This window comes from Bos mutus, chromosome 23 (assembly GCF_027580195.1).
Source record: "Bos mutus isolate GX-2022 chromosome 23, NWIPB_WYAK_1.1, whole genome shotgun sequence".
NCBI lineage: Eukaryota > Metazoa > Chordata > Mammalia > Artiodactyla > Bovidae > Bos > Bos mutus.
Window position 1 is genome coordinate 38,361,668 of NC_091639.1, and position 14,548 is coordinate 38,376,215.

General features: G+C 54.9%; 1 protein-coding gene across 2 annotated transcripts in view; it reads left to right on the forward strand.

Annotated features, from left to right (window-relative positions):
• MDGA1 (MAM domain containing glycosylphosphatidylinositol anchor 1) overlaps nt 1–8,973 on the forward strand; it is a 65,575-nt gene extending 56,602 nt beyond the window's left edge. Inside the window, exons 13-16 of one of the 2 annotated variants that reach the window (XM_070361468.1) lie at nt 767–901; nt 6,853–6,983; nt 7,154–7,262; nt 8,135–8,973. In XM_070361468.1, coding sequence (XP_070217569.1) covers nt 767–901; nt 6,853–6,983; nt 7,154–7,262; nt 8,135–8,226 — 467 coding nt within the window. In that variant the 3' untranslated portion in view covers nt 8,227–8,973. The remainder of the gene's footprint in view (nt 1–766; nt 902–6,852; nt 6,984–7,153; nt 7,263–8,134) is intronic. The other variant, XM_005906778.2, reaches the window with a different exon arrangement.
• The last annotated feature ends 5,575 nt before the right edge of the window (nt 8,974–14,548 follow it).

Sequence of the window (14,548 nt, forward strand, 5' to 3'; positions counted from 1 at the left end):
TCAGGGAGCCCCAGTCTGAGGGGAGACAGCCCTGCCTCAGGGAGCGCCAGTCTTAGGGGAGACACAGCCCCTACTCAGGGACCCCCAGTCTTAGGGGAGACACAGCCCTGCCTCGGGGAGACACAGACCTGCCTCAGGGAGCCCCAGTCTGAGGGGAGACAGACCTGCCTCAGGGAGCACCAGTCTGAGGGGAGACACAGCCCTGCCTCAGGGAGCCCCACTCTGAGGGGAGACACAGCCCTGCCTCAGGGAGCGCCAGTGGAGGGGAGACACAGCCTTACCTCTGAGAGCCCCACTCTGAGGGGAGACACAGCCTTGCCCTCAGGGAACCCCAGGCTGAGGGGAGACACAGGCCCGCCTCAGGGAGCGCCAGTCTGAGGGGAGACACAGCCCTGCCCTCAGGGAGCCCCAGTCTGAGGGGACACACAACCCTGCCTCTGGGAGCCCCAGTCTGAGGGGAGACACAGCCCTGCCTCAGGGAGCACCAGTCTGAGGGGAGACACAGCCCTGCCCTCAGGGAGCCCCAGTCTGAGGGGAGACACGCTCCTAACCTACTAGACTGGGAAGAAGAGAAGCAGCCAGAAAGCTAAGAACTCACAAGTCCTGGCCCAGAGTCCTGTGCTGTGCTGAGGCAGGGAGGACAGATTGGGGTGGTGTGAGGCACCTGGGATTCAGATAGGTGATAGAAGGGCAGAAAGGAGTCAGGTGGAAAGGGGACTGGGAAGGCTGAGGAGGAGAGTGTTGGTACATCTCCCCTTCTCTGAAGGCTACTACATGTTCATTGAGACGTCAAGGCCCCGGGAGCTGGGGGACCGTGCGAGGTTGGTGAGTCCCCTGTACAACGCCAGCGCCAAGTTCTACTGTGTCTCCTTCTTCTATCACATGTATGGAAAGCACATCGGTGAGTTGAAGGACCAGGGAACCTGCCCGAGTGAGTGCTGCTGCTGGGAGGGGGCAGGGGTCCACCAGAAGCTGGGGACTGGTCTGCCTAAGGCCTGGGCTTCCCAACTCGGCCAGATCACAGGGAGTGTGATTGTAGAGAGTGTGAGCAGAATCTGGGCAAGAGGAAGGTCCAGAGAACCAGCTTGTCTGAGATAATCAAGATAAGACTTGAGATAATCAAGTCTTCCTGAGTCTGCAGAGAAAATGGCTTCAGCAGGATGAGGTGGAAATCTTAGAGGGGATGGAGAAGTCAGCTAAGAGGCTGCATATATTGAGTGCCTGCCAGGTGACTTTCTGGATGCTCTGCATCTGTGGTCTCATTAACACTCACAGCCACTGAGTGAGTGAGGTATTACCATATAAACCAGAGAGGTTAAGCATATGCCCAAGATCACACAGCAGCCCAGTTCTGCTGACTCTCCCAAGCCCTAAACACAGGGTTGGAAGGGAGCTGATTTGTGAGCAGTGAGGGGAAGTCCTACTTCCTATGCACAACCGTGAACCCAAGAAGTGTGCCCTTCGGGAAGAGACGGCTCTGGTAGGAGCGTCACATTAGTCAGTGAACTTGTCCGTTCAACCGTCACCTCCAGGCATCCTGCTCTGTGCCTGGCTTCGGGTACTTCAGAGAACAGGATGGACAGGTTCCTCATCCTCTTGGCACCTCCAGTCAAGTGGGAGAGACAGACATGAAATAACTCGTTGCGCCAGGTAGAATTTAGCGACCACTGTGATGTGTGTCTGCAACAGCAGGACGGGGGTCAATGCAGCTGATAACAGGGAGACTTGACTGACTCTAGGGACCTGATTATGGAAGACTGCTGAGGAAGTGACAATTTTAATTTTCTTTGTTTACATATTTACGGGAAAGGTAATGTCTTTTGCACAAGTCAAAAGGTACATAATGAGAGCCCCCTTCCCATCCCAGTCCTCCTGCCACCTAGAGTGCCTCTCCAGAGGCAATCAAGGTACTAGATTTGAGGGGGGGCGGCACACTTCCAGAAATGCTTTATGTGTATAGAAGCCAGTACACATGTATCCTTTTTCCCCACATTTTATATACTGCGTTCTGTGCCTCTTGACAATCATGCCCTAAGAGGTCACAGAAGTCTTCACTGTTCTTCTTGGCTTCACAGCAGGGGAAGTGACTTTAACCAAGTGTAGACCTAAAGGCTCATTGTGAAGTGTCCACAGCTGAAGCAATGGGTCAGGCTAAACTGATGAACCAGAATAAGGGGGATGGGACCTTCTGCAGCCGCTGGAGCCCTCCAGGCTCTCTGCACAAGCCAGTTCATTCGTGACTGAGTCTGGACTTTGTGAGAAGCTTCCTGTGAGATAGGTGGGGGTGGGGATGAGCGGGACCACATTGCCTACCTAGAGTAACCAGTTCAAACCAATCCTGGTTTGCCCCAGCCTTTCCTACCTTTAGCACTAGAAGTCCCACATCCCAGGCAAACCAAGACAGGTGGTCATTTTGTCCTCAGCTCAGGAGAAGCACGGGGAACCCAGCTGGCAAGAAGAGCATGTTGGATACAGGAAGGCCCTGGGAGATTAAGCTTTAAGAGCTGGGGTGCCTGGGAGCAGAGAAAGCCCTGAGGGAGCTGTCTGTGTTCCAGAGCTTGCTAGGTGTCCCCCAGTAGGTGGGACAAACACCAATCATTGAAAACTCCTGGGAGGCAGACCTGAATTCCACCTGAGGAAGATGCTATAAGCACCAGATCTGCCCAGCAAAGGAGTCCGCTATTCTGTCCCTGGGTAGGAGGAGCGTCTAGCAGGGGTGCTGTGGAGGGGACCCCTGTGCCAGGTAATGTTACTCCCCCGCTCAGCCCTCTTCCCTCACTGTCTTCTCCAGGCCTCCCACACCTGGCCCGCCCCTGCCTGCTTCTCTGATCTCATTTTCTGCTGCTCTCCCGTGACTCCACTCAGCTCAAGCACACTGATCTCCTTGCTTTTCTTTTATATTTGAGGCAGGTTCCTTCGTGCCTTAGAGGCCTTTACTTGTGATGTTTTCCCTGACCTGAAATGTTCTTCCCCCATCATTCAGGTCTGCTTGGAGAGGTCCCTGACAGCCCCACGTAAAACACTTTTCCATCCCTTTCCTGTATTATATTCTTTATTGTGGTTTCCACCCAACGAGCATAAGCTCCAGGAAGCAGGGTTCTTTGTCTTATTCATGGATGTGTCCCTGGTGTCCAGAACAGAGCCTGCTCAATTAGGTGAATGAGTGAATGAAAGGGAGGTAGTGGAGCCTGGATTTGATGACCCCTGAGGTAACTTCTAACTCTGAGATGCTATGAAAGTCCCTTTTCAGTCCTGATGACAGTCATAGAAAGTTCTTCATTGAGCATTCAAATACTGAGAGCAGGTAGCAGTTTGATGGGAGCTTTCCCTGTGGAATCAAATGAGAGAAGATGAGAATCCCAGTAACTACCACTCCACAGAGTGGGGAGTGCTCTGGGCAAGGGGAGCTACAGTTTAAGGCCTCAGAATTCACAAGTAGCACAGAGGGCTCCCACCTCCAACCTGGGAAGAATTCCTGGAAGAGGTGGTGTTTCAGAAAGACCTTGAAGCACAAAAAGATTTGGTCAGGGGAACATAGTAGGGGAGGGCATCTCAAGCAGTGGGAACAGACCCTGGCAAAACCCAGGGTCTGCAAAGCTGGACTATATCCAGGCTGCAGACTGTAGCTCAGTTCAGCTCCGGAGGTGACAAAGAAGAACATAGTGAGCAGGCGCCCTTAGGGCTCTGGCTGAGCCTGTGAAAGGCTGTCAGGAAGAGGGGAGATCTTGGAGCTGGTGGAATGACCAGGGAAGGGGGCAGAACTTCAGTTTTGGTTTGAGCAGTGAAAAGGTGGGGTTCTCCCATTTGAGTCCTTGGAACAGGGTGGTGAAAGAGGAAGGAAAAGTTTGAAGATTGAGGCTAGACCCTGGGGATTCGGGGATTGGGATAGGAGAAAAATCTCCAAGAAGGGGGAAGAGAGGGAGTTCCCCTTGGGGGCTGGTGAGAAACCCAAAAGGCACTGGGGCTTGGGCCCTGCCTATGCCAGTGTGGCTCCTCCCAGCCCTCTGGGTGCTGGCTGCAGCCCTCTGAGGGCCCCGTCTGCTGGCAAGGGTCCCCACAGGCCTGGGATCTTTGGGGTGTTCCTCCCCCAGGCCCAGACCTGCTGCTGGGGTGGGGTGGGCATTTCCTGCTGTCCTGGTCCCTCCTTTCCCCACCCCTCCCACCCCACCTGGCAGCTCCAGGCACCAGCTGTCCCCAGACCTTGTGTCTTGCTGACTCTCCTTGGTCCAAGCCAACTCCTTTGCTCTCAGGCAGGTAACATTTGGTGGCCCTCCCCCACCGGGGGTCTGTCTATCTGGTGTCACAGATGGTGTGGCATTGTCTGTGGTCAGTGCCATGGAAATGCCAGGCACCAGGTGCCACCTAAGATTGATTCCCCTTCCCTCCGAGCCAGGTCTTCATGTCACAGGGGGCTCGAGATAGGCTGGCAGCACCAGTGAAGGGGCACCCCCTTGTCTGGGTGCTCCTTGCCAAGGCTGGATCCACTCTTCCTTTTTCCAGTGCCTGTTAGCACCTCCACAATTCCAGGCCCCTGGGTCTGTGGGCAGAGGGGCTCAGCACCCCCTAGGTTAATACCTTCAAAATTTCACATTTTACCACAGCTATGTAGCACATACACTAATACTTTTCTTTAAGTCACCTCCTTTTTTCTTAGCTTTGTCCTAAGCATCAATATTAGAGAAGTTGTGGATTTGAAGCGCTCACTTTATTCACCTCTTAAAACATAAGTATTACATTTTTATTGAGGTATAATTGACATTATATTAGTTCCAGATGTACAACATTATGATTTGACATTTGTGTATATTGCAAAATAATTGCTACAATAAGTCTAGTTAATATCCATCACCAGAATATTTTTTCCTTACGATGAGAACTTTTAAGATCTACTCTCTTGGCAACTTTCAAATATGCAATACAGTATTAGTAACTGTAGTCACCATTACATTACATCCCCAGGACTTATTTTATAATTGGAAGTTCAACCCTTTTTAGTTTCTTCACCCATTTCACCCACCCGCCACCCTTCAAGTGTTAAATTTTTAAACTTGGTTCCTGTACCATCAGGGGATTCACTGGTGGTGCTAGTGGTAAAGAACCCACCTGCCAATCCAGGAGACATAAGAGACGTGGGTTCGATTGCTGTGTTGGGAAGATCCTCTGGAGAAGGTAATGGCAACCCATTCCAGTATTCTTGCCTGGAGAATCCCCACAGACAGAGGAGCCTGGCGGGCTACAGTCCATGGGGTTGCAGAGAGTCAGACATGACTGAAGCAACTCAGATCAGATCAGATCAGATCAGTCGCTCAGTCGTGTCCGACTCTTTGCGACCCTATGAATCGCAGCACACCAGGCCTCCCTATCCATCACCAACTCCCGGAGTTCACTCAGACTCATATCCATCGAGTCAGTGATGCCATCCAGCCATCTCATCCTCTGTCATCCCCTTCTCCTCCTGCCCCCAATCCCTCCCAGCATCAGAGTCTTTTCCAATGAGTCAACTCTTTGCATGAGGTGGCCAAAGTACTGGAGTTTCAGCTTTAGCATCATTCCTTCCAAAGAACACCCAGGGCTGATCTCCTTCAGAATGGACTGGTTGGATCTCCTTACAGTTCAAGGGACTCTCAAGAGTCTTCTCCAACACCACAGTTCAAAAGCATCAATTCTTCGGTGCTCAGCCTTCTTCACAGTCCAACTCTCACATCCATACATGACCACAGGAAAAACCATAGCCTTGACTAGATGAGCCTTTGTTGGCAAAGTAATGTCTCTGCTTTTGAATATGCTATCTAGGTTGGTCATAACTTTCCTTCCAAGGAGTAAGCGTCCTTTAATTTCATGGCTGCAGTCACCATCTGTAGTGATTTTGGAGCCCAGAAAAATAAAGTCTGACACTGTTTCCACTGTTTCCCCATCTATTTCCCATGAAGTGGTGGGACCGGATGCCATAATCTTCGTTTTCTGAATGTTGAGCTTTAAGCCAACTTTTTCACTCTCCACTTTCACTTTCATCAAGAGGCTTTTGAGTTCCTCTTCACTTTCTGCCATAAGGGTGGTGTCATCTGCATATCTGAGGTTATTGATATTTCTCCCGGCAATCTTGATTCCAGCTTGTGTTTCTTCCAGTCCAGCGTTTCTCATGATGTACTCTGCATAGAAGTTAAATAAACAGGGTGACAATATACAGCCTTGACGAACTCCTTTTCCTATTTGGAACCAGTCTGTTGTTCCATGTCCAGTTCTAACTGTTGCTTCCTGACCTGCATACAGATTTCTCAAGAGGCAGGTCAGGTGGTCTGGTATTCCCATCTCTTTCAGAATTTTCCCCAGTTCTCAGCATAGCATAATGACTGGTATCTACCATTATATGGACAGAGGAGTCCTTGGGGTTGCAAAGAATCAGACACAACTGAAGCAACTTAGCACACACTTACCTCCAGAAATCAATGCAGTAGCATCATATACCACCAAGTGTGTGCACTGTGTGCTTTGGGAATCTTGCTTTGTGTTCAGACTTGGGCCCCAGTGTCCTAGGACAACTCTCCTGCCTAGAGGAGGAAGGGTGTGTGTGGGTGTGTTCCAGGGTTGGGGGGGAATTACTGATTAGGAAGTAAGGGAAGTCATGAGAGAAACTTTGCCAATTGTCTTGATGAACGGAAGCCGTGCCGCTGTCCTCTCTCTGTCCCACGCTGAGGTCCCCTCTGGGATGACAGGATGCTCACCAGTCTGCAGTGGGGAGAAGGTCCCGTCCAGTGGGGGCAGTGCTGCAGGCCCTGGTAGGGAGTCGAGGGTGGTGAATGGGGAAAGCAGAGAGTGGCCACTCACTGCCACCTCTCCTCACGCCCGACACAGGCTCCCTCAACCTCCTGGTGCGGTCCCGGAGCAAAGGGGCCCTGGACACGCATGCTTGGTCCCTCAGCGGCAATAAGGGCAACGTGTGGCAGCAGGCGCATGTGCCCATCAACCCGAGCGGGCCCTTCCAGGTGAGTCACCTGGGCCTGCCTCTGCTTACAGCTCTCCCGGCCTGGGGCAGGCTCCCGGGAGCTGAGGAGGGAAGCATGCAGGGATGGGGGGACCTTCCTGGGAGACAGAGGGTAAAGGCTGGGAGCAGAACCTCCCTCACCATGCTCCCTGCTCTCTGATCCCACTCCAGATTATTTTTGAGGGTGTCCGAGGCTCAGGCTACCTGGGGGATATCGCCATAGATGACGTCACCCTGAAGAAGGGGGAGTGTCCCAGGAAGCAGATGGATCCCAATAAAGGTGCAGGGCAGAAAGTGGGTGGGGGGGCGCCTTTGTCAGGGGAGGTGTTGTTGGTGCCTGAATTGGGGTTCCAAGTGGCGGGGTGATGGGGTGCATGTGTTGGTAGCTGTGGAAACAGGTACTGGTGTGTTTGGTACCCACCTCGGGCCCCACCCTGGTTCAGGCTGTGGGCTGCGTGGACAGTGAGACGACCAGACCCTCCTGTGAACTAAGCTTACGGTAGCAGCATCTGTGTCTGGGAACGTCTCTCTGTATGTATATGTGTGTGTCCAAGTGTGAACCTGTACCCCTTCCCACACTGGGGCCCAAGTGTTTGCAATAATATCAGTTCGAGGTTACCAAGAAATTACTACATTCCAGGCGAGGTGCAGATACCTGTATATGTATGGTCTCATTCATTCCTCACCACAGTCCTCTGGAGTGGCTCTTCCACTCATTTTATTTTTATTTTATTTTTACTTTATTTATTTTTGTCATTCCCCATTTTCTTTTCTGTTTTTGGCCACACCACAAGGCATGTAGGATCCGTAGTTTCCCAACCAGGGATCGAACCCCTGCCTCCTGCGGTGGAAGCGTGGAGTCTGATCTGCTGGGTGACCGGGAAAGTTCCCTGTTAGACTCGTTTTATAGATGAGGAAGCTGAGGTCCCTGAGGTCGAATGAATTGCTCTGTGTCTTCCTTAGTGAGCCACAGGCCAGGATTTGGACCCAGCAGGCAGAGTTAACCCCACCTCACATCTTGCAAGTGTGTCTATGTGTACAGAGCGGGGCAGAGGAACGACCCTCGCATGGCTTGCCTGCCCGCCTGCTCCTCCCTGGCCCTGCCGAGCTGACCAGAGCCCCGGCCTGTGTCCCTTCTCTCTCCCATCACAGTGGTGGTGATGCCGGGCAGTGGAGCCCCCCGCCAGCCCCTCCCACAGCTCTGGGGGCCTGTGGCCACCTTCCTCTTGGCGTTGCAGAGATGATGAGAGCTGCGTGGCCCGCCCCCACCCCGCCCCCCCGGCACACCAAAGTGTCCGCATCGTACCAAAGACTGACCCCACGCCAGCCGGGGTGCCCAGGGGCAGGGCCGCCTGCCCAGGAGGGGGCCGGCATCGGCCGTGAGGAGGAGCAGAGAACAAGGACAAAGGCCCAACACTGAGGCCCCGGAGACGGTTGTTCGACACACGCACACACCCACACACCCACACACACACACAGAGATATATTAAAGCACAAGTTTCTATCCAACCTGCCAGCACCTTCTTTACTGCAGAGACAGGGGACTCTCCTGAATGACGCCCGCCCCCCAGGGACCTCAGCGCCACGTGGTCCTTGTCAGGGCTGCAGCCGCAGCGTGTTTCTGCCCTTCGTCTGGCCCCGACTCCAGGCTCAGCTCAGCCCAGTGGCTTCCCCAGCAGGAGCCAGAAGGGGAGTGGGCATAGGAGCTCTGACCTGGGCGGGACTCTGGGACTCCCTGGAATGGAGGAGGCCAGGGTCGGAGGGGCCCTGAGGAACTCTGTGAGCTGTGTGGATGACACGAAAGATGAGGCACTAGCTGCATGGAACCCTGTTCCCAGAGTGAAGGCCAGATGCTGGAGAGACCAGGTCACCCCCAGCGCCTGGCCCATTCACTCCTGGGGTGTCATATCCACGCCCTCCCCCACCACCACCACTGTGCCCCCTTTGAAAGGAGCCAGTGCAGGGTCTTGGGCCTGGGCAGTCTGAGGACTGACCCCTCCCCACCTTCCCCTCCCACTACACCCCCACCCCACAAGCAGCTGGCTTCCTGAGAGCACAGCCCCCACCCTGGTCATGGGCCTAACCTCAGCCTCCCCCCGCCAGCCCCCACTGCATCCCCAGGAGCCAGGGGAGGGGTGGTGGCCAAGCCATTTTCTGGGCTGAGGTTTGACTTTGAGAGGAGCAGGGAAGTCCCGCCTTTATGATTTCATGCCTGCATGTCGGGCGCTGATTTAGAGGTAGAGTGAATCTTCTCTGTTTCTTATATCCCTGCTGTGAACGGGTGCTCTGGGCAGGGTGTGTGGGGGGCTTCCCTGTCCTCCTCCACCGCAAAGCAGGGTCTGGCTGTCTCTTCCTTCTCTACCCAGGGTCAGTGAAGGAGCAGGGTTTGTCGATGGCCTGAGGGGACAGTTGCTGGTCACCATATTCCCTGGGAGTTGAGGCTCATGCCCCCAAACTGAAAAGAGGCTCCATGCCCTTGCTTGAGTTGGGGGGCTGAAATGGGCATGAGGGGACCTAGACCTCCCCCTCACCGTCACCCCTGAGCCCCCCTTCCAGCTGTCCATGGGACAGAAGAGGCCCAGCCCTTTTCAGGGTGGACTGTTACGCATGTGTGCGTGTGGCCGTGTGTGTGCGTGTGTGTGCACATGTGAGCACGTGTGGACCCATCTGTTGTCTGTGTATCACTGTGGTGGGTACATCTCTGGCAGGAGTGTGTGCAAATATACATCTGTGTGTGCAGTTATCTGTATGTGAGGTTGGGTCTCACCCCACTCCGTGAGTGCCTCCGGATGTCAGCACGTCCGTCATTATGAAGGAATGTTTCTGGAGCGTTGGCCAAGTATGCCACTTTAGCCCTATTGTGTAGTCTCGAGAGCCCTGCCGCCACCTGAAGTTGTACCTTTTATCCCCGACGGGAGACAAAACTTACAGATGACCCTGTGGAAATGAAGGCCACTTTGGTGGAGGAATCACGGGGCTCCTCCTGGAGCATTTGGTGGGAACAGCTGCAGATGAGAGGCAGCACTGCAATGCCAGGAGGCAGGCAGGAAACCAAAGCAAACGTGCCCATCTCTTCTCTGCCAGGCCTGAGTTATCATCATCACCAACAGCGGGTGGGTGGCCAGGCCAGAGCTGGAGTGGGGCCTCCTGATACCCGACCAGCAGGGCTGCCTTCCTGGCCCCACCAAGGCCTGTCCTAGATGAGTGTCTCCAGGTTTCCAGAGCATGCTTCCATCGCGTCTCTGGGTGTTGTTTAATGGTCCCATCTGTGCAGGGTCTGCTGCCCCAACTAGACTGTGAGCTCCTCCTCTGAGCCTTCCAGCCCTTCCCGACCCATCCCCACCTCATACCCAGCACAGGTAGGCCTGTTACAGAAATCTCTCAGATTTGCCCAGCGGGATGGATTGTAGAAATCGGTGGTTCCCGGCCTGGCTGCAGAATAGAGTCATCAGAGGGTCTTTTAGGAATCGCCAATGCTCAGGGCCCCCTCCAGAGTGCCAGTTTAATTGGACTGGAGTGCAGCCTGGCATCAGGAATGTTTAAAAGCTCCTCAGGAGAACCCGAGAGTGGGGACCACTGACCTATCCCCTGCCAGCTGCCTCCTCCGTGCCCTGGTGAGGTGGGTGCTGAACATTCAGAGCACTTGCTCCTTGGGGTTCCGTGGCGCCCCATGTCTGCTGCCCTCGGATGACCTTTGAATACATCTGTCCCCGGCTCTGATTGCTCCGTGATGGGGAGCTGGTCCCCCTCCCTCACCTCCACATCTGTAGAGCTGAATACAGAAAAGGGACTTGGTGTATGTCAGCTGAGCTGAACCTCCCACTCATGGCCCCTGAGTTCAGGTCTGTTTGGAGAGAGGGAACATCTGGGTCACACGGACAGAGAGTGCAGCGGGGGTAGAAATGGGGAACCGCCAGAGGGAGGTCGGGGTGGACCGTGGGAACCCTAACTGGAGGGTGGCTTGACCTGGGCTCACAGAGCGCCCGAGGGGGCCGCTGAGGTCCTTGGTCCTCACCTGTCTGCGTGTCCCAGCAGATCTGTAGGGGATGTGGGTGTTAGTGTGCGCTGATGTGAGCAGTGTGTGATGTGTGCACCTAGGGGTGTGGTAGCCTCTGTGCGTGTGCGTGTGTGTGCGTGTGTGTGTGTGCGTGTGTGTGTGTGCATGTGTATGAAGGGTCTGCAAGGAATAAGTATCAGCACGTGTCCCCGTGGAACTTGTGAGTCAGCACCTCTGTGCCAGCATCACCTGTGTCGTGTGTCTTTGTGTGCCAGTGAGTGTCAGCATCCGTGTGTTGGTAAGCGGCCCACGAGGACCCCCAGCCTGGGGGAGACCAGACTGGCTGGATCCAGTGCATCTCCCCAGTGGCAGTCTCGCCCTCTGGGTCAGGGTGGCTGAGGCATTTTGTGGCCTTAAAATGGGGGGTCCAGGATCTGTCCTCAGGGTGTTGGGGTCCTTCACCCCTGGCCCCTCCAGGTTGGTGTCTGGGGGATAGAGGGACTCCTGGGGCCAGGTGCGGTCTGGGTGGGAGAGAGGGAGTCTCAGCTTGGCTGGCCTGCCCTTGGGACCACAGACGGCCTCCCAGGGTGTGGAGCTAAGCCTGCTGACCAAGCCCTGTCCTGCTGGGACACGACATCCGCCTCTGCTCTCTCTGGGACGCCTGACTCCTCTTTCTCATTCACTTTCCCCTCTGTGCTCAGTGAAAGCCCCAGGCTCAGGCCATCAGTGCTGGGAAGGGCCTCAGGGGCCCAAACTCCTCACGGGACAAATGACAGTGAAGCCCAGGGCAGGTGGGGAGGACTTGGCCCAGCTCACATAGCCAGCTGAGGTGGAGCCAGCCTTAGAAGCCAGGCACCGCAGCCCTGGGGCTGTCACACCTGTGGCCGCTGCCCTGCCAGGCAGCCAGGAGGAACTTGGTCAGACAGCCCTGTCTCTGGGTGCTGCTGCAGATGTTACAGCTGTTACTGGGCCCTGCACTGGGAAAAGGACTGCCTCCCTGCCCTAATTCTGGCCTCACATCCCAGGCCACAGCCTCTCCTGCCCCAGGTCAGGCCTGGCTGCCACACAAAGGCTGCCACCACCCCTGCCCACACTGGCTATAGCTGCTGCCTGCCCCCCATCCCCCCCCCCGGCCCCGCCCAGGCTCCCGCATAAAGGGGCTCTGTCTCCCTTCTCTGTCCTCACGTGAACCTGGGCTGGGAATGAAGGTCCGTGTGCCCTGGTGTCCTCGTCCTGTTGACGTTCCCCCTAAGGATGGGGGAAGCCTGGGGGAGAAAGGATAATCCTTGTGTTTTCTTCTCTGGACAGCTCAAGGAGGAGAGGGGGGTACTTCCAGGGTCTGTCTTCAGGAATGGGATGGCCGAGTCTGCCCTGGAGAGTCACCACTTGAGTTTCTGGGCTCAGAAGCCCGCCTCAATTCCAAAGGCAGGCTCGTACCCCTCTCTGTTGTCTCAGTGCTGCTGTGTACCCCTACGAGAGGATGTATGTGTGTGTGAGAGAGAGAGGGGATGTAAGAGTGTATGTGTGAGGGTGTGTGTTGGGGCAGAAGGATCCCACTTTTCCTGGGGATCCCTTGACCCTTAGAGCTGGAAGGGACCTTAGGAGCCACTTAATCCAGTGCCCCCACTGAACAGGTGAGAAAGCTGAGGTCCAGAAAGATGGCCCTTGCCCCCCACCACCCCCTCTCCTCCTGTTTCCTGCCTTCATTTCCAAGGGGCCCCCCTGGGAATGCTGTGCCTCCTGGCACGCCCCCTACCCCCAGCCACCCACGTAATCATCATCTCAGTCCAACTCTGCTGGCCCGTCTGCCCTGGTGGCCTCTGAGCACCCTTCCTGCCCCAGGGCAGGCAGCTCACCAAGGCCTTTATCCCCAACCCAAGAGAAAGCCCAGGAGAAGGAGGGGACTGCCCCAGCCCTGAGGCCTCAAGGACTCGGGAGAAAGCCAGCCCCTCCATGCCCAGGCCCACCCCCACCACCACGGTAAAAGCACAACTGGAGACCCTCATTCACGGGTGGAACGGAGCGGGGTTGTTTCAGTCACACGACCCCGTCCTCACCCCTTTGCCTTGCTCTCTGTCTCCACCCCAGCCTCTGCCCCCATTTTGTTCCCTGTTCACCCCATGCCCCAGCCCCACCCCCAAATGTAACCTCTAGTTGCGGACGCGGTTGTTTCAATCAATAAAGCTGCAGTGTTCTAGCCTCTGGGGTCAGGCTGTGTGTGTTTGGCGGCAGGTGAGCCAGGCCTGGAGCAGGTGTGGGTGGGAGGCCAGGGATCCTGCTTAGGCCCCTTCTTCCCTTTGGCACCTGATTTCATGGATCCTGCTCTGTGGTCTGGACAGTGGGGGCCTGCTCCTTGGTCTCTAGTTAACCAGTTAACTTGGGTGCCCTTGTTTATTAATTCCTTCCACAAATGCTAGGCAAATGCTACCTTTATGGGAGCTCCTGTTTAGTGGGGGAGATGGACAATAAGCTCATTAAATATACTGGAAAATGTATCCTTATGAACACAATTAGTGCTGTGACGGGGAACTGGTGTTGTGAAAAAAAGGTAAGAGGCGGGTGTTATTTGGGTTAGAGCTTCAGAGAAGACTCCTCTGGAGAAGAGACACTTAGAAGACACCTAAAGAAGGATAGGAGTTTGCATCTGGGGACAGAGGGAATCTTCCAAGCAGGAAACAGAATATGCACAGACCAGGAGGGGTGAGAAAACTTAGAAGACTCAGAACTTGCCTGGTGGTCCAGGGTTGGGAGTCCTCCTGCCAGTTCAGGGGACACAGATTTGATCCCTGGTCTGGAAACTAAGATCCCACATGCTGCAGGGCAACTAAGCCTGCGAGCCACAATTACTGGAGCCTGTGTGCTCTGTAACAAGAGGAGACACCACAGTGAGAAGCCCGAGCATCGCGAGGAAGAGTGGCCTCCGCTCGCTGCAACCAGAGAAAGCCTGCGCTCAGCAACAGCAGTCCATGGGGTCGCTAGGAGTCGGACACGACTGACGACTTCACTTTCACTTTTCACTTTCATGTATTGGAGAAGGAAATGGCAACCCACTCCAGTATTCTTGCCTGGAGAATCCCAGGGACGGGGAGCCTGGTGGGATGACGTCTATGGGGTCACACAGAGTTGGACATGACTGAAGCAACTTAGCAGCAGCAGCAGCAACAAAGACCCAGCACAGCCAAAAAAAAAAAAAAAAAAACAAAACCCAAAACTTAGAAGGGTCAAGGAAAGGGAAAGAAGCCAAAGAAAGAGAAATAAAGTTGCCACACTACCTGTACCAATGCTGCCCTTTCCCTGCCTGGCACTCCTCCCCCACCCCCAATCTCTGTGTTCCTGTCCTGCCCCAACGCCCCACTCTGCACTCTATCTGGGACTGCCTCCCTTATTCACCTCCAGTTAACTGCCTCGTCCCTCAAATAATTTTGTGCCAACCTTTCCTTTTTTTCGGGCTTCCCTTGTGGCTCAGCTGGTAAAAAATCCGCCTGCAATGTGGGAGACCTGGGTCCGATTCCTGTGTTGGGAAGATCCCCTGGAGAAGGGAAAGGCTACCCACTCCAGTATTCTGGCCT